The 25,620-nt window shown below is 31.7% G+C and overlaps 2 protein-coding genes across 2 annotated transcripts; both read right to left on the bottom strand.

Annotated features, from left to right (window-relative positions):
• Positions 1-2,850: 2,850 nt before the first annotated feature.
• On the bottom strand, positions 2,851-4,517 carry LOC131655815 (mitotic spindle checkpoint protein MAD2). Its single transcript, XM_058925622.1, has 6 exons — positions 4,227-4,517; positions 4,114-4,129; positions 3,887-4,017; positions 3,503-3,727; positions 3,274-3,395; positions 2,851-3,177 (listed from the first exon to the last, which is right to left on the bottom strand). Exons 1-6 carry the CDS (start codon positions 4,297-4,299, stop codon positions 3,121-3,123), a joined length of 624 nt encoding a protein of 207 aa, XP_058781605.1. The 5' UTR covers positions 4,300-4,517; the 3' UTR covers positions 2,851-3,120.
• Positions 4,518-14,849: 10,332 nt separating this feature from the next.
• Positions 14,850-16,000, bottom strand: LOC131655814 (uncharacterized). Its single transcript, XM_058925621.1, has 3 exons — positions 15,841-16,000; positions 15,573-15,661; positions 14,850-15,228 (listed from the first exon to the last, which is right to left on the bottom strand). Exons 1-3 carry the CDS (start codon positions 15,868-15,870, stop codon positions 15,081-15,083), a joined length of 267 nt encoding a protein of 88 aa, XP_058781604.1. The 5' UTR covers positions 15,871-16,000; the 3' UTR covers positions 14,850-15,080.
• Between the last annotated feature and the right edge of the window lie 9,620 nt (positions 16,001-25,620).

The raw sequence follows: 25,620 nt of genomic DNA, 5'->3' as shown, positions 1-25,620 counted from the left end.
TTTAACCGGAAATTAAATAACCGGTAGTGACGTGGGATATATCTGATTAATTAGAGATTATTAGGTGAATAATTTTGGCCAGTCGATAGTGGATTAGTGAGTTAATAAATCGACTAATTTATAGAGAATTATAAGACTAATTTCACTTGACTTAATGTGTCTATTTGTTGTAATGATTTCGTTAATATGTGAAGTTATATGTTTGTTGTGGTGTGTCGAAACATGACGATGTTTGTGATGATTGGTAATACGTGATGTTGTATATATTCGTGATGATAATTTTGTGACTAAGTGAAGATGAAATATTATCGTGACGTGAATTACCTCGTATAATGGTAATTGATTGTGATATAGGTTTATGCCTCGTGACGATATGTGATTGTGATGAGTATGATGTGTTGTCTTGTTTGTCGAGTCACATTTCATATGCATACTCTATGACGGCCTGGATTGGCAAATTAGTGACGAAGGCTTATGCCTTGTGCCTCAGATTCGGGCAATTGGTGACGGGGGATGAAGCTCTGATTGGTACCACATGCATATACATGAGTCATGTCCCATGTGTCTTATGTGATTCGTAGTTTGTGATGTTTTGTGATTATATCGTGATTGTATTTCGTGACTTGTTAAATGATGGAAGTATGTGAAGATATGAATTGATGATTTTATGAATAGTATGATGATATCAATATTTGTGAATGCGATTAAGTGAATATGTCTGGTGTGACTTATATGTGATGTTTTGTGACTAGATGTATGACTTATATGCGGTGATGTTTTGGGGACTATAATTGTGACTTATACTTGTGATGTAGCGTGAATTAGATTGCAAAGTGAGTGACTGATATATTTATATGTAATTGATGTGAATATGATTTGTGGTAACATGTTGTGAGATGTAAAGTATGTGAGTTTGTGAACTAGTGAAAGCATGAAGTGTATAGCAATATTAATACTTGCGATGTGATGACCATATATGCCTGGATCCTAATATACAATTTATCATGCGCTCACTTATATGATTTGATATCTCACCCTTTTCTCTTGTTCGCCGTTGCCTTTATATTGGTAACGTGCAGGTGTTCGAGTATGAAGATTTAGTTGCTGTTTATCGAGTCGGTTGTCGCTCTGATACGTAGCACCTGGGGGGATGATTTATGATGTTTATCATGTTGTTGTTTATTGTCTTATCTTAGCTGAATAATATGTTATTGACTCAAAGATTGAGAATTATGACTCCGCTGCTTTAATGAAAGAAGTTATTCTATTTTAAAAAGTATCATGTGCCTGAGTACTTGTTAATTGATTAAAGAAGTGCTATGTATCCGCTAAATGCGATGAAGTGATTTATTGTTAAATGAATATGTGACGCCTCATTCGTTTGTTGAGAAATTTTGAAACTCTGATTCTTGCATATAACTGCCGTGTAGAAATGGGGTGTTACATTCTATATGCAATCATGATGTGGATATTGCAAACCACTTATTTCTTAGGTGCAAGCACACTTTACTTTTCTGGCATTGGATGAAGTGATTGTTTGACATGAACATTGATATAACTAGTTATAGAAGATTATTCAAACTTGATGGTAGAGGTTGAAGCTCTCAAATTCAGAATCCAATCATGACTCTCATTATAATAGTTCTTTAGAAAAATTGACACACAATAAATGGTAATATATTTCAAAATATTAACATTGACTTTGATAAAGACATTCTTCATGTTAAATAATTGGTCTATATGTCATCTACTTCTTTCAAGGGGCATATATACTCTTAAATTCACAAGTTTGCCATTATTAAATGTTTTGACATCAAATGTCGACCTCCTCTCGCGCCTGGAATCATATAAGTTAATTGGTGTTTTCCTAGTCATAATAGGATTAAGTGCAACACAAATGAAACTTCAAGAAGAAATTCTAGAATATCAACTTGTGGTGACATATTTAGGCATAATTTAGGAACATTCTTGGGAGCTTTCTTAGTTAAGATTGTAGTTCACACTTCCTTTCTATGTGAATTGCATGGAATCATACTGGCTATCGAATATGCTAACAAGAGGAATCAGAGAAATCTTTGGATTGAATCTGACTTGATCCTGGCCATTAGTACATTTTCTAATTTGAATATTATCCCTTGTCATTTTTTAATTAAATGAAATAATACTTTACACACAATACACTTCTTTCTATTCTATATATCTCACACTTGTGGAATTCGCTTCCTATTCATGCATTTGAAAGTATTTTTAGAGATAAGTTAGTATGTCCAACTTTCACTTTTTATAGTTGTTTGGTGAGTTAGATTTTACGCCACCTTATCCTTTTTATTTTTTCTTTTTTATTCAATAAATTACTTTTATTAAAAAAAAAAAATCTCTCTCTCTCCACACTTTTGATAAATATCTATCTCTTCCCCTTTCCTCAATTAAACCTAATAGATGCTTAGTGACCAAATTAAATATTTATTCTTGTTTCAATAGCAAGCCAGGATTTGCTTTTATGATTATTTTTAAAGCTTTCACTCATACTAATTCACTAAATATTTATTCATGTTTCAATTGCAAGCCTCTTGAGGATTTGCTATTTATGATCTCTAATGGGGCACTATTCACTAATTCATAACAGTTTTTAATGACCAAATTAAATATTTACCGTTTCAATTGCAAACCTTGAGGATTTTGTTTTTATGATCTTTAAAACTGGAATGATGTCCATCATATTGACTAGATCACTAATTCACAACAGTTTAGTGAGTTTGGTTTTTACTCTCTTTAAATGCATTTGCTAATTCATATAACTGCGAGTGGTGTCCAAGGATTAGGAAATTTCTCGAGAATAAGTCACTAGAATTTACAATAGCAAAAGAAAAACGATTTGAATTAACATACTCGGAATGATTACAACTGAGTACAAACCATAACTGTTATAAGATTAGGGAAATTTTTGACATCCCTATTACATGTCAATTCTTTGTGCCAGAAGGCAAACTCGCGCGATTAATACATATTGACATCCCCACATACACATATCTAACAATGTGAATAGAAAATTCACAATAGAAACAACAAGTCACTTCATTTGAAAAAAGCACACAAAAAACATGACAAGATCGCTCAGCTTTACTGCTCATCCCATTCGTCATTCTTATATGATACAAGTGTGTCAACCTTGTGAATCTGCATAACCAGAACAAGTGTTACTGATATCCAAATTTACCAAATGATAAAGCTTGTCACTAGATAATTAACAAAAATGGTAAACCCAAAACTCACCTTAGTATCAAATGAATGCAATTTCACCATTTGCGGATTTTCAATCAGCTTTGGATCACTCTCAACCCAAGTGAATGGAACTGCCACGTCCGTGTCAGTATATGCTAACACATCAAAAACACCTGAAACAAAATAGCCAAGCTCAATTAGAAGACAATATATAATACAACAATAAAATAATGAAGAAGATCAAGAACAGCTCTTGCTCCTGATATTCGGTGCAGCTTACAAGGTTCATCCAGGCATGGTAAATAGGTGATACTAGAAGCAATCTGCCTCATAATGGCCTGTATCTCTCTCATGATTTCCTTGTCACTCTTCTCCCTCGACACACCCTTCTCAACAACCTCGTTATCCGTCTCAATGCTGAAGTTCCACCTTTCAAGAACTTCACCAGTAGCCTTGCTCATTATAACAAGCACAATCCTCTGTAACTTGCCAGCTTCAAGCCATTCTTCAATTCAAAATTCAAACAGTTCAATCATCAGCAACAATCCATAACAACATCACAAAAAAACCACTAACTCTAAAATTTGAATAGATATTGAAAACACAAAGAAGCATAAAATTTCAACTTCTGTACTGAATTGAACAAATTAGGGTTCTTGGTTACCAGAAAGCTGAGCAGTTAAATTGGTAATAAAAGATTTAACACCCTCGTCTTCGGTAAGCAACATCGGAAGGCCATATTTCTTCACTTTCACAAACGTTTCTTCTGGATAAACACCTCGATTATAAAGGATACTGAACAAGTTCCGAGTAAAATAAAACACGCGTTAATTAAAATTATCACAAAATTTCAAATCACATAACTGGAATGTACGATAAAGAGGATCAAACCTGTTTGCAGCATATCCTGATGATCGGAAATAGCACCAAAAAAAAGGTAAAATCAGTGAAAAATACCAAAATATATAGAAATGAAAGAAGTTGGAGAAAAAATGGAGTAATACCGAAGAACTCGCTAACGATTGCTGCAGAACCACGGAGAGTGATTATGTCTTTGGTGACTGTTTTAGCGGCCATGGTAGGGTTTGAGAAATTAGAGTGTGATTAGCGATTTTAAACCGAAAAATCAAACACGTTGACGAGATTCGATTTAGGGATTGCGATGATCGAGTATAAGAGTGAGAAGTATGAACTGGATTGGGAAAAATGGATAATATATTAGAGATTGGAGTGGAATGGAAAGAAACTTGTAGGGGAAGAACTCTAACGGCTATTTCTGATTTTTTTTTTTTTTTTGGGATTTTCTCATTGGGATTTTGGGTTTTTTAGTTTGTTGTTATTTTGAATTTGCTTATTTAACGGTCAGGATTCGGAATCGCCTTTTTGTGATTCTCTTTAAGCTTGAGTGCATGTGCACGTGCGATTCCTTGTGGACACGTGTTTGTGTAGATTTTTTTATGAATTTTTTCGGGGGATATATTTCTATAAGCTCATTTTTTCATAAAAGTATTAATGCCTTTTGTACCTCGTAAACTAAAATGTTAAAAATTGCAAAAATAACTAATATGAAATGCATATTCAAACTTGCGATAGATTTAAACTTTACTAAGCATCAATGGATTGCCATTGCTTATAGAGTTGGCATAATAAAAAGCTTCATGATGATAGATTTGTCATATCCCATAATCCGATCAATCAAGTGTACATGATGTTGCAGAATTATCATAACACGAAACTAGCATCAAGTACATCTACTCAATAATATCGAGAATTTGCTCAAATCAAATGGGAGCCACCAACTATGAGATGGGTTAAGGTCAATACTGATGGAGCTCCTAGTAATATGGTAGCGTCAAATATGGAAGTATAGTTAGAAATCACAAAGGAAACTGGTTTGGTGGCTTTGTGAAAAAATTTGACGACTGTTCCGCCTTCATAACATAATTATGAGAGTTATTTGAAGGATTGAAACTAGTAAAATTCATGGGAATTGAAGTTGTTGAGATTAGTCTTGATTCTCAAATTATAGTGAATAATATCAATATAAAGGACAATAATTGCCTCATGGGAAAAAACTTATTGATGCAGATTAGAGCTTTTACATTGCAAGATTGATATGTCCAAATCAAACATGTGTATAGGGAAGCCAATTATTATGTTGATGCTCTAAGAGAGGAATTAATCTTCACAAAATTATGTGTATCTTTTATTGGTTCAGTAATTCAATTTAGTTAGAATTTGTTTTTACTATTGTTTAATAGTTTGTTTAGAAACTTGCACATGAAGTTAAGTGTTTGTTAGTAGTTAGTTACATAGCTGTCACATCTCTTGATGTATAAATATTTTTCCAATGCAATCATCAATGAAAAGTTGTGAAGCCTATTCCTTTATCTCTTTTCTCTCCTTCTTTCTCAATCTCTAAGAAACCCTAATTCATATGCAATTGAAAATCATCTTTGCTCAGTCTTCTTCATCATTTCTTCCTTTTTCCATCAAATTGGTAAAGTAGAGCCCGATTCGTTCATTGTTGTCAGAGAATTCGTGAAGAATGATAATTCACAGCAACAATATTCCCACGCATTTACCAGTGTTTGAAGGCAAGAACTTTGATCAATGGATCGTAAAGAAGAAGGTGATCTTCAGGTTCCAGGATGTTCTTTAAGTTGTGAATGAAAATGTACCAGCATTAGCAGCGAATGCAACTGATGTACAACAAACAACACATAAAGAATTGAAGAAGAAAGATGGGAAAGCCATGTTCTTTAATGGAATACACAGTGCTCTGCACTTTTACATTCATTGATGAATCTATAATTGGATAAAGTGTTTTTCAGTTACAGGTTGTTACAGAAATAACTAATATAGTTAGCTTGTACACCTACTACTAGAACTATGCTTGAACTATACATTACAAGAAGCCCAAACACACTGACCAGCCCAGTTACATAAAGAGGCCTAATATAGAAATGTTGACTAAGTCAACATTTGTGGATAGGTGTAGTTTACTCTAATACTCTCCCTCAAGCTCATGGGAGTGGTAAATGCACCACCTTGAGCTTGTTCCTCAACTCCTGAAAGACAGCATTGGGCAGTGGTTTGGTCATAATATCTGCCAGTTGTGCTGAAGCTGGCACATGCTAAATTCTGAGTTTGTTAGCCATGACACGTTCCCTTACAAAATGAATGTCTAGTTCAATGTGTTTTGTTCTAGCATGGAGGATGGGGTTGTGAGATAATAGAATTGCACTTAGGTTGTCACAAAGAAGGGTGGGAGAAAGAGATTTGACCTTTAGTTCAGCCAGGATGGATTGCAACCAAAGTAACTCTGCTGTAGTATGTGCAAGAGCCCTGTATTCTGCCTCTGCACTGGATCTAGCAACAAGAGACTGCTTCTTTGAACTCCATGAAATCTGATTGGGACTAATGAAAATACATGTACCAGATGTAGATCTTCTGTCATCTGGGGCATTAGCCCAATCAGAGTCACTGTAAGCCCTAATAGAGAGGTCTTGATTCGGATTGGCAGGAGATAACAGTAAACCAAGAGTAGAAGGTCCACTGAGGTACCAAAGGATTCTCTTGACCATGCTCCAGTGACTATTAAGAGGGTTGGCCATGCATTGACAGGCCTTTTTAACACATTAAGCAATATCAGGTCTGGTGAGTGTGATGTACTGCAGGGCACCAACAACAGACTTGTACTTCAAGGGTTCCTGCATAACATCTGTACCAAACTTACTTGGCTTGCACTGACTAAGCATAGGGGCTGCCAAGCCATTAGCTTCCTCCATTTGGACTTTACTCAGCAGATCCCTAATGTATTTTGTTTGTGTGAGTATAATAGAGCCATTTTGCTGATATTTGACTTCTAGACCAAGAAAATATTCTGGCTTCCCAAGTTTCTTGAGAGCAAATTGATCATGAAGTTTGTTGATGAGCTTGTGAATCAAAACAGACGAAGAACCTGTGATCAAGATATCATCTACATACACAAGCACATAAAGAGTAGTACCTAGCTGATTGTAAGTAAACAAAGAATGATCACACCTGCTAGCTGTAAATCCAAACTGAAACAGAGTTTTGTGAAGTTTCTCATACCAAGACCTGGGTGCCTGTTTGAGACCATATAATGCTCTATTCAATTTGCAAACTAAAGACTTATTGCCATTATCAAAACTAGGTGGTTACACCATGTAGACTTCTTCTTCAAGTGCTCCATTTAGAAAAGCATTGTTGATGTCAATTTGTTGCACATCCAATTTGTTAGTTAAAGCTAGAGTGAGGATGAATTTAATGGTAGCTGGTTTGACAACAGGTGAGAAAGTTTCATGATAGTTAAAACCATATTGCTGATTAAAGCCCTTTGCTTCTAACCTGGATTTGTATTTGTTGAGTGTGCCATGTGAATTATCTTTGACCCTAAATACCCAATTACAACCTATTGCTTTTCTGTGAGAGGGTAGAGGAGTGAAGGTCCAAGTATTTTTGGTTAGAAGGGCATTGTATTCCTGTTGCATGGCTTCAAGCCAATGAGGCTGAGCTAATGCCTGTTTGACTGTGGTTGGTTCTGCATGAGCTAAATAAGCTTTTGGTTTTAGATTCCCACTTTTACCTCTGGTAACCATGGGATGTGTGTTGAGAACCAGAGAAGGTTGAGGGCTGTCATTTAAAGGTAAGATATTAGAAATCCCTTCTAGACTATTTTGAATGGGTGGTTGATCCAGAACTGCTGATGGAGACATGTTATGTGGAACAGCTGAAGAATTGTTAGACTGGTTAATGACATTGTCCAAGGGATGTGTAGAGGCTTCAGGTACAGTCTGTTAGGAAGTACCTGGTGTGGAAAAAGAACTAATTTCAACCTGTCCTATGCTAGGGTCAACAGTAGTGATAGGTAGCACAGTCCGGGCAGTACTAGTATTGCTAGACAATCTGTTTTCTCTATTGGTACAGCTGGCTTGAGGGAAACTAGGAAATATTAGTCTGGTCCCAGTGGGGAGTTGGTGAGTGTTATTTGTATCAGTTTGGACAAGAGTGTGTGCAGCAGATGAATAAGGAAACTTGGTTTCATCAAAAACAACATCTTTTGATATGAAAATTCTGCCTTCCTTGCTTAATTATTTATGTCCTTTGCGAAGAGGAGATATGCCAAGATAAGTACACTCACCACTTCTAAACTGCAACTTATTTTTGTTAAATGGCCTGAGGTGAGGGTAACATGCACATCCAAAAACTCTAAGACTTTTGTAGTCTGGTAGTTGCTTGAACATGGCAAGATAAGGTGAAGTGTATGTAGGAGAGGTGGAGGTGGGCAGACTGTTTAGAAGATAGACAGAGGTGGTAAAACTGTGATCCCAAAATTTAATGGGAAGATTGGCATGTGCTAAGAGTGTTAATCCTATATCTACTATGCTCCTGTGTTTCTTTTCTACAGTCCCATTTTGATGAGAAGTATGAGGACATGTTAGCCTGTGGACTATACCTAGTTCATTTAGGTATTTTGTAAAAGGCCTAAATTCACCTCCAAAATCTGATTGTACTGCTTTAATAGTAGTTTGAAACTGAGTTTGTACATATGTCACAAATTGCTGAAAAACTACTAAGGTATCAGATTTTTGTTTCAAAAAGTAGAGCCAGGTGTACTTGGTAAATGTGTCAACAATGGCTAAATAATAAGAATAACCCTGACTTGAGGGATTAGGAGAGGTCCCCCACAAGTCTACATGCACAAGTTCAAAAGGAGAAGAATAAACAATTTGAGAGAAGGGAGCATGTAACCTATGTGACTTACCAATAGTACAAGAAGAACAGAATTCAAAACAGTCTTTATTAGGGAAAGAAATATTACAAAGTGTTAATACAGCTTTCTAATTAACAACATTAGTATGACCTAATTTACTATGCCAAATAGCAAACTTATTAGAACAAGTATTGGAAATGTGTGTGGACTGATCATTAGAAGATATACTAACAGTGTTGGCAGCTGGAGAATAAGCAACTTCCAAAGGAAGAGTGGAGAAACAGTATAATCCAGTAGTATCCAGAAATCCTTTTAAAAGACCTCCTTAGATACCTGAGATTTTACAAAACATTGATTAGCATGGAACTCAAAAAAGACATTGTTGTCTTTAGCAAATTTGGAAACAGACACGAGGTTTCTAGTAATGTTAGGTACATGGAGTAAATGATTCAGTGCCAAAGGTGTGTGTGAGGCTAGATTTGGGTTAAAAGTAGTTGAGCCAACACATTTTATGCTAAGGCCTTGGCCATTTCCTACCAAAACTTTATTTGAACCTGTGTACTTATGAGTGTGGTGTAAATTTGAACTATTAAAAGTTAGGTGATGAGAAGCACCTGAATCTGCAAACCATGCCTGGGATTCCAGGTTAGGCGGTATCTGAAGATCCTCCTGATGAGCTAAGAAAGCTGAGGCTTGTGTGGTGATAGGAGCATGATTCTTTTGTTCTTCCTTCGGTTGCGTGGCTTGATTACTTTTCTGAGGTGTTGGCTCAAAATTCTCATCAAACCTATGCCAGCATTCCATAACCGAGTGACCATACTTGCCGCATAGTTGACACATTGGCCTTTTTCCAGTGACTTGATTTATTCTGGCTCTGCCACGACCTCTGCCTCTGAAGCTTCCTCGACCTCTGTATGGCTGATAACTACCTCTGGTGGATTTGTTGCTGTTGTTTTCATCAGAGAGAGCTATGTTTGCCGTGGCATTGGCTAGAGTTAGCTCTTATCGATATTTGTCAAGTTGTGCCTCTTGTACATACAATAAGGCTTCAATTTCATAGAGTGTAGGTGGTTCGATTTTCCCATAGACCAGCATAATGAACGGATTGTATTCCTCAGGAAGACCTTGTAGTATAGCATCAATTTGGTCACGTTCAGAGATTGGTTCCCCTACAGCCAAAAGCGCATCTGTAATTACACGAATGCGAAGTACGAACTCAAATATTGAGTGATTCGCTTTCTTTGTGATCTTCAGTTCAGCTCCCAGCCGGTGAACCCTAGCTTTCATCACTGCAGTGAAGTATTTGTGGATTTGATACCAAATTTGATATGAATGCTTGCAGGATAAAACCCTAGGTAGCACCGATTCTGAAATCGTGGAAAGGAGCCAGGTGAACAACGCTTGATCTTGAACGATCCAAGATTCACACTCTTCAGACCTGACATTTGCAATACGATCTTCATCGTTCTTGAACATCGGAGGAATTTGCGGATTTACAACAAACATGTGCAGTTTGTGTGCAAGAATGATGCCTTCCACTTGTTGATTCCAGAGAAGAACGTTCTTTTCTTAAAGCTTGATTGAAAGTTTTGGTCCAAACACTGTGTGATTAGACGCAATGGAGATCTGCGGTAGGTGCGATTGTGATGTTGAATCATCTGGTGAAGCCGCCATAGCTGAAGCTTCTCAAAAGCTTGTAATGGAATCAAATGAAGGAAAAAGAAGAAAAAAAGAAAAGAAGAAAGATTACACCTTGCACCTGAAGCTCAGAGAGAGCTTACTGGTGCATCAATGGTGAGCGGAAGATGGTTAGGATCACTAGGCAATTGATACCATAATGGAATACACAATGCTATGCACTTTTACATTCATTGATGAATCCATAATTGGATAAAGTGTTTTTCAGTTACAGGTTATTATAGAAAGCATAACTAATATAGTTAGCTTGTACACCTACTACTAGAACTATGCTTGAACTATACATTACAAGAAGCCCAAACACAATGACCAACCCAGTTACATAAAGAGGCCCAATATATAAATTTTGACTAAGTCAACATTTGTGAGTAGGTGTAGTTTACTCTAATATTCTTGATTCATCAGAGTGTAAGTAATGGGATCTTTGAGAAGATCATGCATTATGAAAGTGCAAAGGAGACATGGGATGCAATGGAGAAACTGTATGTCGGAAATGGTAAATTGAAGAAGGTGAGGCTTCAAGCATTAAGAAGACAATATGAAGTGTTGACAATGGAAGAAGAAGAAACCATCAGTCAATACTTTGACAAGGTGATTAATCTTACAAATCAGATGACAAGGAATGGTGAAACTTTCACTGATGTGATGAAGGTTGAGAAAGTTCTCAGAACTTTAACACCAAGATTTGACCACATTATGGTTGCTTTAGAGGAATCTAAGGATATGAATTCTATGAAGATAGAAGAACTGCAGGCAAGTCTTGAAGCACATGAGTTAAGATTGACTGATAGGATCAAAGAAAAAGGTAAAGATGGATCCTTTGACAAAATAAATAAATTATGAGATTCGAATTAACATTTAACTTTTTAACACAGATTATATGAGAAAAAGTCAACCATTAACTTGATTTGAATTATTCCCTCCATCTCAAAATAAAAGTCTTTTAAAATTATTGCATATAAATTAAGAAAAGTAATAATTAAATATAACAATTTTATTAAATTGTCTTAACTATTATTGGTTGTCAACTTGTCATAAATATATAAGTATATAACACCTTGAAAGTAGTGCAGACAATAATTATTAGGGATAAAGTTTGTAAAAATTAATTATTGTTGCATTGAAAACGTAAAAAAACTCTTATTTTGAAACAAATTTTCTTAGTTAAAAAAGCTCTTATTTTAAGACGGACGGAATACATATGTTCATGACTTTAAGTTCGAAGGGACGCGGTTCCTATCAATAGGCTAAACGGTGATATATTTGTGTCATAGTAGAAACGTTTTGGTATATGTTAAATAAAATACCTTTTTTTTTAAAAGAAAATTTATGCTTTTCTTATATATATATATATATATATATATATATATATATATATATATATATATATATATATATATATATATATGAGGAGGGTTATATTGACTCCAAGAGTAAGTTATAATAACTTACTCCACATCTTGACCATTAATTCTTTTCAATCTAATGGTTAAAAATAATAAGGAATAGTTTTCTCTTTCCACGTTTAATGACTTATTATTTTTAACCATTAGATTGAAAAGAATTAATGGTCAAGATGTGGAGTAAGTTATTATAACTTACTCTTGGAATCAATATAACCCTCCTCTATATATATATATATATATATATATATATATATATATATATATATATATATATATATATATATATATATAACCATTCTTAAAATTTAGATAATTCAATCTTAATGGAACAATTATCAATATGGTTGATGGTACGCATTCAAGAGGTTGTGATCGTTGACAATCCAAAACTTTTATTATTTCTAGGTCTAACAAAATTCAAGAGGTTGTGATTGTTGACAATCCAAAACTTTTCTTATTACTAGGTCTAAGAAAGTGTGAGTGTTAACTTTTAAATAAATCTATCTTGAATTTTGAAAAAAAATTGAGACTTTTCTAATCTTATTATTATAAAACAAAAATTTGTATTTTATAAATCACCTAGTACAATGTACCTTGAATTTTGAAAAAAAATTGAGATTTTTCTTATCTTATTGTTATAAAAAAAAATTTGTATTTTATAAATTACCCAGTACAATGTACCTTGAATTTTGAAAAAAAATTGAGATAAATATTGAGATTTTTCTTATCTTATTATTATAAACAAAAATTTATATTTTATATTCACTTTATCTCTATTTATCTTATTTTATTATCCTAAAATATTTATCATACTTGACACTTTCACTCAAATTAAAAAAAATCTGATAAATAAAAGAGAAAATAACAATTTTATCAAATTAACCTGATTAGTTATTGGTGTATTCAAATTATTATTAATGAAAGGTGAAAGAAATCGTAAATTAAAAATATTAATTTAATGATATAATTGAAAGACAAAAACTAAAATTACATTGGAAACTAAAAAAAATATTTATTTTTGAACAAATTATTTTTGCAAATGGGACATTTATTTTGGACCAGAGAGAATATTATATTGTCTATATATTTTATTTTATATTCACTGTACCTAATCTTTATAGTTTTTTTCTTCATATTTAATCTTTATAGCTTACTCTCTCTATTCTATGTTATTAATAAATTTTGATTTTTTAAATTATTGAATAAGTGATGTATTTAGATGATATTATAAATTAAATATATTAATTATCTAATAAATTTAGAAAGTTTAAATTTATTTATAATAAAAATATAAAAATGATTAAAATTTATTTATAATAAAAATATGGAAAATATGTTCTTATTATAAACTAAACTTCATGTTTTATATTCACTATATTTAATTTATATACATGCTAAGTCAACTATTAATTTATTTATAATAGGGGCTAAAAATTCACTTTATAATATAAATTTTTATTTTTATATCCAATATATATATATATATATATATATATATATATATATATATATATATATATATATATATATATATATATATATATATATATATATATATATATATATAATCTATATACAATGTATGGTAAGTAGGTTTGGATCAATTTTCAACAAATCATATTTTAAATTCTTGAATCTAATCATATCCTTTTAAAAGACTCTTTAATTATTCCACAAACACTTTTAAGGTATATATTGTTTGAGATAATGATTCCACAAACATTTTTGAGTTCAATCTGTTGGGATTCAAGTGAATGGATAGATTAGGAATGAAAAAATATTAGATTTATAAGATAAAAATACCCAAGGTTTTGGATAGATATCTGATATTAAGATCTCTTGTACCCCAAACGTTTGCGTTTGGCCGATTGGCACTTTCGAAGTTCCCCAAACTTCCTAACAAGTAGTATCAGAGCCATGGTTAGGCTCGGATGGGAGCAGAAGTGGATCCTAGCGTGGATCCAGGCTAGTGATATGAGTGACTCATATTAGTGAGAGAGATTGTTGAGATTCAGGAGTGAGTGGTTAAGTCCCACATCAATTAGAAATTAAGGAAATGTTGGATATATAAGAGAAATAATTCATACTCATAATGCCTTAAGATTTTTGGTGGATATGTGGCATCAAAGTCTCTTGGATCATGGACTCCCCCAAAACAAGTGATAAAGCCCCACATCGACAAAAAATAGATGAAATGTCGGATATGTAACTCCAATAAATAGTATCACAACCAGTGTCATAGTCATGTGTGTAACTCACTTGTGAGAGAGATTGTTGAGACTCAAGTGTGATTGATAAAGTCCAACATTGATTAGAAATGGAGGAAATGTTGGATTTCTAATGCCTTAGGTTTTTGGTGAACTTGTGGTGTCAAATTCTCTTGTACCTTAAATATTTAGTCTATTGATCCTTTCAGAACTTCCAGGACTCCCCGACATAATCATATTACTAATACACATTTAAGAAGACTCATCTGATGAGTCGAGAAACACTTTTGAACCCGATCATATCAACCGACACACATTCAAAAAGATTCATCCGGAAGATATACATTTGTAGAAAAATACCTTACTTGTAAAGAAAACAATTCTGAGCATCAAAAGTTATGACAGCATACAACATCTCAAGAATTTTTGGCTGATCATACTAAACAATTCATTGAAAAAAACATTTAACTATTGATAGGTATTGATAGGTATGGGAGAAAGAGAGGAGATAGATGCAAATTCCTTTGACGAAATATTATTTTATCAGCAAATACAAAAACATTTCTACCAACAATATCAAAGAAAACTGATAAACACCAACAATGGTGAGTATAAATCTTTATTCTGGAGACAAATTGAATGCCATCCAACAAAAAATTACACAATCATGATATATCCTGTATCTGAAAAATCAAATTCCTTACAACCTCCTACTTCTCAATTCAAAAGAACAGAAAGCCAAAAAATTATTTAAACCCATAAATCAAATTTTTCTAGAACAACAAAAAGGCTTGGCATCTGTTTTACTTAGTTTGGATTGGAGAAGAAGCCGTTGACAGATGGCATAATCTCCGGGCTCTTGCCACGGACAAACTTCCTCACAAAGTGTTGAGAATATTTCTCACCCTCGGTTTGATTGTCAAGAATTCCTGCAGCTCTGTTCTGTTTGGTTACCCTGAAACAATAATCAAATTTAAGAATTCAATTATACATCACAAAAACCCCCAAAAGATCATATCAATAATTGCACAATTTTATAACGATAATACAACAACCGAGCCGAGACATATCCCACTAAGCCGGACCGGTTAAATGGATCAAATTCGGGCCTAATGATAATAGATCTAAAAAACAATAACAGTTTATATAAAAACAGATCCAACAAACTTTTTTATAAAATAGATTTATTAGTTTCGTTGCGACATGCATAGACATAAACACAAACACAAATCATGCAAGACATAAAATCAAAACTTGAATAGAGATTAGACACGATTTGAAGAAAGATAACGAATATACCTGACTTCAGGATTAGTGGTTAAGTTTCTAACAAGTTGCATAGCACAGAGGCCAACAGCCATACCAACAGGCACAAAAAGTGGGTATACCTATTCACATCATACAACACATAACACAATTAGATATCACCGAATCACATGCCAAAAAATAATTACCATACGAAATCATATAACCAAAAAAGCTATATTAATAATGAAATCGTGTATTATAAATTCAGATCCAAGGATTATGGAACTGTTACATAAGGAATGTTGAAGTATGTATGTACCTCAGGTCTAATCCATCTGTTGGGAGCCATGTTGAGAAGAGATGCAAGAATTGATGAATAAGGAGATGCCCCGCTTCCAGAAGAAAAGAATGGAGACGGAGCAAAATTGGAGAATGAGAATTGTGAATTGGGAGAATGGGGTTTGTGAACTTTTTATATGTGAACGTGACACCGAAGAAAAGGGCCAAATAAAATAACCCTAAAAATAGGGGAAATATGCGTGTACCAAATTTGAGATTAGGTCAGCAATGTACTACCCGTCGTTGTTTTAATAGTTGCGTTCAATTTTTGTCAATGAAAGTTCTTGCTTTAGTTATGTCTTTTTCTGTGAACTTCTTTAGGCCAACGTGAAATTATTCAATTTGGAGAATAAATTAACCTTTTTTTTTAATAATGTTCTACGTATTTTTTAATTTGGGTGAAAAAATACAACTGGAAAAGCTGGTTTCCGTCTTCCTATGATCACCAAACAAACGCGTATTCAAATGCTAGTCAATTACTTCGAAAGAAAAAAATGCCATCTAACTATTAATTGCACAAGTAAACACATAACACATCCATCGAATGTTGCACTTTTTCTTTTCCTTCCCGAAAACACTTTACTTCTTTATTTTAATGTAATGAAGAAAATAAAAATAAATGCATATAAAACCGTGTCGTAGTGCATTTGATAAGTGATTTAAAAATAGATCGAATTGGCCGATTGGACTGGTTGGATTGGAAATCAGATGGATCATCCGTCTGGTTGAATTGTTAGATCGGATATGCTTTTGAATCGGTCAGAATCAGTCAAAATTGATTAAAATTGAAAAAAACGATAAGTCAGCGGTTTTAAAAAATCGGCGGTTCAAATGCATGATTTTTTCTGCACAAAACAACGTCATTTTCATGATTTTCTTAAATAAAAAATTAAAATATAATTAGACTTTATTCAAACCTTATTTGGAACAACTTTTTCCATGTTTGTAATTAGATCTAGTTTAAAATTTATTTAAGTTTATATTTTGTATTATTTTGTTGTAAAAGATGATTATATTTAAAATTTGAATGTAAAAAATAAACATGTGAAATTATGATATTTTGAAATTTTAAAATTTTGTAGGTGTTGTGATATTTTTTAAAGACTGAGTCATTTGGTTCGACCGATTTAATAAATATATAATGTTACAATAGAGTTTGATTTATTCAACCGAGTTATCTGGTTTAATCTGATTTAGTCACGCGGTTCGACCAGTGACCTAATGGTTCAATTAATGAATCAGTGATCCAGTACCCTCACTAGTTTGATGATTGATCTGATTTTTAAAACATTGCATTTGATCATCAAATTAGTCTAAAGAAAAAAAATCAGTGGTTTTACATTATCAATATTTTACTAAATTAGACTGAATATTTTAAATAATTTATATGATATAATAAAATAATATATTCTTATTTATTAAACAACAATGTAAAATTATTTTACTTTGTAGATATATTCCTATTAAATTTTTAGTCTAATACATTGATATGAAAAAGATAAGTTACAATATATTATGTAATATAACAAATAAATTTTAAATGTATTTTACTATATTATTTTAGTCAAATTTTTTATTTATATCATATGAAAATAGATTATTGGTTATTTTTAAAATTCTAATTAATTTTTTATTAATTTTGATTTAATAGTCTTATAGTTAGAATTTCACTTTTTACAAAAATTAATCAGTAAAATGTCGTGAGTTTAATTTTGTTATGACAATCAGATATCTTTGTACAACTAATTTAAAATACAAATGAGTTTATTTTAATATAAATAGATTGTTGATATTTATAAAATAATTTTATTTTAAATATTATAAATCAAAATAAATAAAAAACTTTTAGTTTTAAATAAAATCAATCATATATTGTAATTATATTATTTAAAACTAAAATTACCATTTAAAATTATAAAAAATGTGTATGTTAATTTTTTAAAAAATATAAATAATTTTTTTATAATTAGTGTGTGTAACATATATATATATATATATATATATATATATATATATATATATATATATATATATATATATATATATATATATATACCATTTAAAATTATAAAAAATGTGTATGTTAATTTTTTTAAAAATATAAATTTTTTTTTATAATTAGTGTATATATATAAATAATTTTGACCAAATTATTTGTATATTTTTTTAACTTTAAGTATCATTGTGTCAATTTATTAATTTAAAATATAGTTTTTTAAAAATAAATATGTAATTATTTTAGAAGAGTAATTTTATAATTTAAATATACTACATATCTTATGAAATGTATATCGAACACAAAAAAATAAAATATTAATATTATATTTGTTATTTTATATGCTTTAAAAATATAAGTGTTATGTTATTTTATTATAGTTTTAAAAAAAGTGTTATTTTATCACTATCATATTTTGTTTTATTCGGTCGTATCTTATTTATTAAATAAATTATATCCGTAAATTCTATCTCAATTGACAAAAGTCAACTTTTTTAGGTTGACCGTTTATAAAATGTGAACTTCACTTAGCATTGTGCATGACTTATGAATGTGTTGAATTATGTACTGACGGTGATAATGACTCCTCAAGTATTAGTAGGGACTTGTGGTTCAGGACCAATAGTGGATAATGGAATTGGACTGTCAAAGACACTTTAAGTGTCAAAGACACTTTAAGAAGGAGTAACTATAGTGTTAGGTTCAGACAATTAAGTAGGAATGCTCGAGGTACTTTAAGGTAAGATATGTTTAGGTACAAATTTGGTACTAGGAATAGACTTGAGGAGAGTAGGCATTATCCATTGGGTTTGGGATAGTTATATTGTGTGGTTTATGAGGGGAGAACAAAAGAATGGTAAAGGACTTGAATTGACAATTGGGTTGACATGGCGGGACGGGACTAGACTGTAACATGTTACGAAAAGGAAAGTGATATTTATGAAACACTACATATTTGGAGATAAACATTTTCCCAAATTTGCTAAGACACTCGAACCCGTTGCGTTGAGAATATTCTCCTAGATACACACATTGTTGGCTTATAAATTCTAGCTTGTGTTTGTTATAGGGTCTTGTAAAAGGAAAGCATGCACAACCAAAAACTTTGATAGATTGGTAGTTAGGTAGCCTGTGATACAAGGCATGAAAAAGGGAGTCAAACTTGGCTAGGTCAGTAGTTGGGAGCCTATTGATAATGTGCATTGAGGTATCTAAGCAATGATCCCAAAACTTAAGGGGAAAGAAGAGTGAGCATGGCCTAGCCTATTATGCCATAAGAAGCTAGTTCTAGGCTTATTTACATCAGAAATAACATAACACAATATTTCCCTTACATCGGAAATTACAAAACATAATATCTCCCTTATTGGAGACATTGATATTACAATATTTTAAAGAAAATTTAGTAGTAATAAAATGAGCATGGTCTAACTTATACTGCCATAAGAAGTTAGTGTTATACTTATTTACATCATAAATGATAGAACACGATATTCAATTGATAGTTTTCTCCAAGGGATATGAACTACTATGACTCAGGGAAGACGTCTTTGAAGGCTCTACTAGCAATTGTAGAAATCAATACAAGCTCATTGAATAAAGCACTACTGCAAATAATACTTTTCATGACAAATCTTTTACCCCAGCCATTCAAAATTTGAGGTTAAATGATATGGAACGCGCCATTATTTATTATTTAAAAAAAAGATATTTTATACCTCGGTTTTGCCCAAAATTGACATAAAATATTGTTAAAAATTTGAGTTTCGATTCCCAGCTCCTACAATTTTAAGTTTTATTTAGAACCAAAAGGCACCTATATTTGACAAATCATCTTATCCCTCAGTTTTTGTATAAAATCGAGGGTAAAAAAATTCATCTTGGCACCAACAACACTCAATACACTCTCTTTTTAACCCTAAAAATATAACCATCTTTGATAGTCACTAACTTAGGCGTAGAAGTGTTTGTAGATACCACCCTTGATGTCAAACTAGAGCATCGAGCTCCATGCTATCACATATATCATCCGGCGTTCCACCATCGACATTGCGAACTAAATTCCATATCAAAATAACGATCATTTCTAAAACTTAAGATCTTTACTTCCAATTGGTAAAACAATTTTCAAACTAAGTCGCCTTAAATATGCCATTTAAGCTTGATTTGTTTATTGTAGGCCTTATCCCTTTTATGTTTTAAACTCTCAGTTCTGGTTAGGGCCATGAGTTGACCTTCATCCATAAAGTATAATTCCATATGCATAACAATCTGATACTTATAAATGTTGAGTTAATGAGGAAATAACACATGTTATAGTCATTTATACGTTCTTTATGGCCCATATAAATTCTTGTAAGGCTCCATGACTTTTACCTTCATAAAGCAAGATAAATATTGCAAATAATTTCTAAATAGATTTGGAATGAAAAAAAAATAAAAACCCATTTCAACTTCCATGAACACTTGGTGTAATTTAGACAAATATTGGGAGGAAAGTCAGTAGAGGGGAGAAAAATATTGAGGTGTGATCTGTTCTCTTGCCTATCCCATTGCATCTAATATAACATCATGTTTTTTATTTTTATGTGTTTACAATTTCAAGAAAACCCTAAAGACTCACAATTCACTCAAGTCAAATGCATTATGGGGTATATCACTAACACACCACTTATGGGTTTATGGTACTCCAAAAGTACTGATTATGTTTTAGTTGGGTACAGTGATTTAGACTTTGCTGCTTGTAAATTGGATTGATAATGTACCATTAGTACGTGTCACTTTCTTAGTAACTCATGTGTCTCGTGACATAGCAAGAAACAAGCAAGTACTGTGTTATCCACAATTGAAGCAGAATATATCATTCAGGTAATAATTGTGCATAGTTAATATGGATGAAACTACCTTAAGAATATTATGCAATTAATATTGGAATTTTTCCAATTAAGTGCGAGAACACTGAAATCATAAACGTCACTAAGAATCTAGTACTTCACTATATGATGAAACACGCTGATATTAGGAACCATTATATTAGGGATAATCTAGAAAAAGGAAATTGTATAATTGAGTTTGTGTCTTCATCTAATCAACTTTGATACATTTTTACTAAGCCTAATCCTAAAGAAAACTTCTTTTTCATAAGAGCTGAATTAGGAATTCTAAATCAACCATGCATTAATTAAATTGTTTTATATGTTTTTCTTCTTCTTCATTATTTCTTCTCAATGTAAAATTTATGTTGTTCTATAAGATTTTAATATATTTATCTATTTCTCATGCTTTTTACTTATGTCAAAAGGGGAAAAGTTTACTCTTATTGGGAGTTGAGTACACTCTTTATCTCTGGGGGAGAGTTAACCACTCCAATATTTTTCATCGTAATCTTTCTATTTTACCACCTTCTTGGGAGATGTATTGTCGTTATTAAAAAGAGGGAGAATGTGATTAATGTGTTGTGCAAGTAATTGTGGCCTTCATGATGAAAAGAAGAATAAAGAAAAACTATCATAAGCATCATCAATGAAGAAAAAAGAATAAAATAAATGAAAAAGCTATAAGGTTCTAATGTAACTAGTAGAAAACCTGTGCGTCCGCACGGGTTTTATTGTTATCAAGTTCAAGTAAAAAAATTAGTGTAATGAAAAAGAATTATATGTAATAAACAATAATAAGCAATTAATAGTGAAGAAGTACATTTTTAGGATGAAAAAATGTTCTACATAGTCGTAGTAAAATTTACAAATATCACTCTCATTGTTTCCTTAGACAATATTAAAAAATTTACAAATTTCTTATTTGTATCATATAAGTAATACTAATTATTAACCATGCATGAGCTTATGTAATAAAAAAAAACACCTGAGAATAAGCAAAATGTTTGGCCACTGTGTACAAAAACACATTCTAGTAGAAAAGCTAATTTTATTTAAAGGCACCATATAATTTAAAAATAAATCATTCACAAAAGTTTGCTTCAACAATGCCACACTACTCAAATTTCATATTAAATTCAATATAAGATACTCCATGGATAAGTTCATTCATATATTAAATTATTTGATAGAAATGTCATTATAAAACAAAAATAAAAATCTAAATATTCATTTATTTCTAAATATATTTTTACATGTATTAAAAATGAGGTTAGATGAAGACAATGTGTCAAGGCATCTAAAAGACACATCGGCATTATAGCTTATTAAACTTATTATGATGAGAAATCACATAAAATACTAAATAAATCATGTTAGAGTTGGGTGCAATTATTTTCCATTTTAGCACCCGTAAAATTGAGTTCAAATCTTCTCCTAACAAATATAGAATGACGGAAGTACTTGAAATTGGAAAAACAATAATATAGGAATTTCTCATTCACTTTAAAATACATTCATCACACCTAATTTAATATAGGTATGATTCTTAAAAGTACAATTCAAAATTGAAAACTTAATGAGAGTAAACCGTTCAATTTTTATTAAACATGTCCCAAAAAAGTTGTAGGTAGGCACTTTTAAATACAATATCACTATAAGAGGGTGGCAGATATGAAGATGAAAAATTGCTCTTACAATTCTATTGGGTCATGCTAATGCAGGCTATGTGCTGTCATGATTCAAAGACTCAATCACAATATTATATTACATTATTTGTACCTTTTTTATTGTATTAGATAAAATATACTACAGAAGTAGGATTAGTATAAACTTATGTGGCAAGCAGAAAAACAACCATAGTTTGACCTCAATTTGTGCAAAAAGTAACAATAGACTTTGAACTTTGATTAAAGTAGCAGGTTGTATTTATTGATTAGTTGACCCTTTGTCAACAACGACTACGATGCACATTGCATCCAGGCTGAAATAAAGCAAAAACTGCACAACAATAAAGTACAGATAACATGATAATATTCATAAAAGCACGTAAAAGCAAAAACCGTACCAGGGGTGTTGTGAAGTACAAAATATCTGCTAAACCATAGCCTTGTATTTTAGTCACAGTGATTGGAGTTGACAGATCGATGTGCAAAATCTGTTTTTTATGAACAATGTGTATAAATAGTACTATAAATAGATGTAGGATGAATAAAATATATTAAAAAAATAAAAGAAATGTGGCTCTGCTGCATTAGATAAGAGTTGACAACACATGTAGTTAATGCTTTAGATTTGCAATTGTAGTTCAAAAATATGTCAGCATTGGATAAAGGCAATCTAGTGGTAGTTCAAGGAAGACAATAAAATGGTTATGTTTGAAAATATATGAACATTGGCATTAACTCCAGTTAATTAATAAATTAAGAATACAATAAAGTGGCACTGAACAACCCGTATAATAAGCTAAATTTAGTCAAATAAATTGAATAAAAAGAAGCATGATCTTGCCCAAAATTGTAGCAGTAAACAACTTCAAAATTATTTTGAAATGAAGTGAAGTTAAACAAAAATAAAGTGAAGAAGTGAGGTTTGGAAATATATTTATGAGAATCATCATAAATTTTCAATTGACAAGGTAAAAAAGATCAACAAATTTTTTTTCTATCAATAATCGATAATAACTTTTATCCCTTTGCAAAAAGGAGCTTATCATTTAAAAAGGAGTATAATTTAAAAAGATGATTTTTTATATTATTCAATAATTTTTTGTAAGTAATGTATGATTATGGAGACTTTTTTCTCATAAGACTTGTTAAAACTTGAGATTATGTGCTTATGCTCCCGTGCAGTAGAAAAGCCTAGTCTAACAGATAATACCAATTTATTCTACCTAGACCATACAAGTGTATTTTCAGACAAAATTAATTCCACCCACATTGGTGTAGATATTATATTAGTATGTGATCCATAATATTAGTCTGCGGAGCTCTCGAGCATCTTATTCATGATATCCTTCAGCTAGATCCTCCTCCACGACCTCTTCTATATCATCTGCAGCCACCTCCAAAGTACTTATTCATATTCTGCAAATATGAATTAATTTTGAGATAGATAAAACTTCATTTTGAATTACAAGTTTGTTTTATCAAAGGAATTTAAGTCTTTTGCAAGCTTGTTTTTGATCTTGTGCCTTAGTCGCTTTTATATGTTTTTGATCATTATTTTGTAATAAGTGTAAGTGTTTCTCAAAGTACGAAAGTAATGGTGTACACACACATACGGATAAATTATTTTCTAAAGCTTCACATGTTTTCTAAATATTCATAAAAATGATTCTTGCCCAAGACTAATCGATTAAGAAACATACTTAATTATTTGGGAAGCAAAAATTTGCTCTCTAATCGATTAAGAGATTTGTCTAATTGATTGTGGAGCAAACTCTCCCTATAATCGATAAATAAGAGTTTTAATCTATTAGATTCTGGACTTGGCAATTTATTTCCTAATTTATTAGGTCATAATCGATTAACACCGCATTGTGATCGATTATGAAGCGGTTCCAATCCAAAAATATTTCCTTTCGTGGTTAAATTTTTTACTATATAAGGAAGACTTGTGTTCACTTCAAAACACAAAAAAAATATAAAATATTACTATTCTCTCTTACTTACTCTCTTTTTAGAAAATTATTATACACTAAGAATTGTTTTAATATGGAGAATGTAAAATACTTAAGAATTGTGCTTGTTTAATTATTGTTTAAATCGGCCCTAAAATGTAATTGTAAATTAAAAGTGTTATTCTTTTGTAACCGTGAGATAATTATAAAGGTTGCAAGTTGATTTGGGAAACATTTAGGTGCAAGAAGGTTGTGTGTTGGTCCTATAATGAAATCTCAAGTTATTAGTTGAACTCTCAAGGAGAAGTCTATGGATTTGAGTAGGTTGCATAGTTTAAAGTCAAATCAATATAACTTATGGTATATTCTTTCATTTTCTTTGTCTCTTTATTTTTCCAGTTATTTTCTATTCACTGCTTAAATCTTTACTTCATCTTATTTCTTAAAATTGACCAAGAAAAATCAAACTTTTATTTAAAGTTTTGAAAACCTTTTTTATCACAATTCACCCTCTCACGTGTTTGAAATCATGCAGTCAACATACATTACTTTCAACATCTCCAAGATTTGTCAATCTTTTTTATCACAATTCACCCTCTCCCGTGTTTGAAATCATGCAGTCAACATACATTACTTTCAACATCTCCAAGATTTGTCAAAAACATCACTCGCAAACAAACTCACGTTGAAATTTTTTCAATTCATTACAACAAAAAAACACAAGCTTATTTGCATTGAAGAAATCCAATAGAAGATAACAAGTGAGATAACAATGCAGTTGGAGGTGTTGTAACACATTCACTCCGGGGTCATCTTGAGGGATGCTTTCGTCAATGTCGGTTTACAACTGTCAAGAGATCATGACTTTCCTAGGAGGCATTGCCCTTATTGCCATGATAACAACTTTCTGCCCCATGACTCCTAGGGCGAAGAAAGAAACTATAATCTTCTAAAAGATGATCTTATAGGGAGATCTACCTCATAATGTCCTCAAAGGAGTTACAAACATTGTTCTATTGAATAGTTTATTTTCCCTTCGCTAATGTAACCCGTTCACCAAACATATTGTTGATTGTCGCATCCTTAATTATATGGAGAAGCACCCAAAGCTAGAAACCTATGAAGGCATAAGAAATCCTGATAAACATGTTGAACACGTGGATATTGTGCTAGAATATCACCAAGCCATAAGTGCAAGATTTTTGTTTTAAGACTCCAAGGAACCAAAATGACCTGGTTCAAGGCTCCGAAAGACAATTTCATTAGCTC

The sequence above is a fragment of the Vicia villosa genome, linkage group LG3 (genome assembly GCF_029867415.1).
Source record: "Vicia villosa cultivar HV-30 ecotype Madison, WI linkage group LG3, Vvil1.0, whole genome shotgun sequence".
NCBI classification, from domain to species: domain Eukaryota; kingdom Viridiplantae; phylum Streptophyta; class Magnoliopsida; order Fabales; family Fabaceae; genus Vicia; species Vicia villosa.
This window is presented reverse-complemented; position numbering and strand designations above follow the sequence as displayed.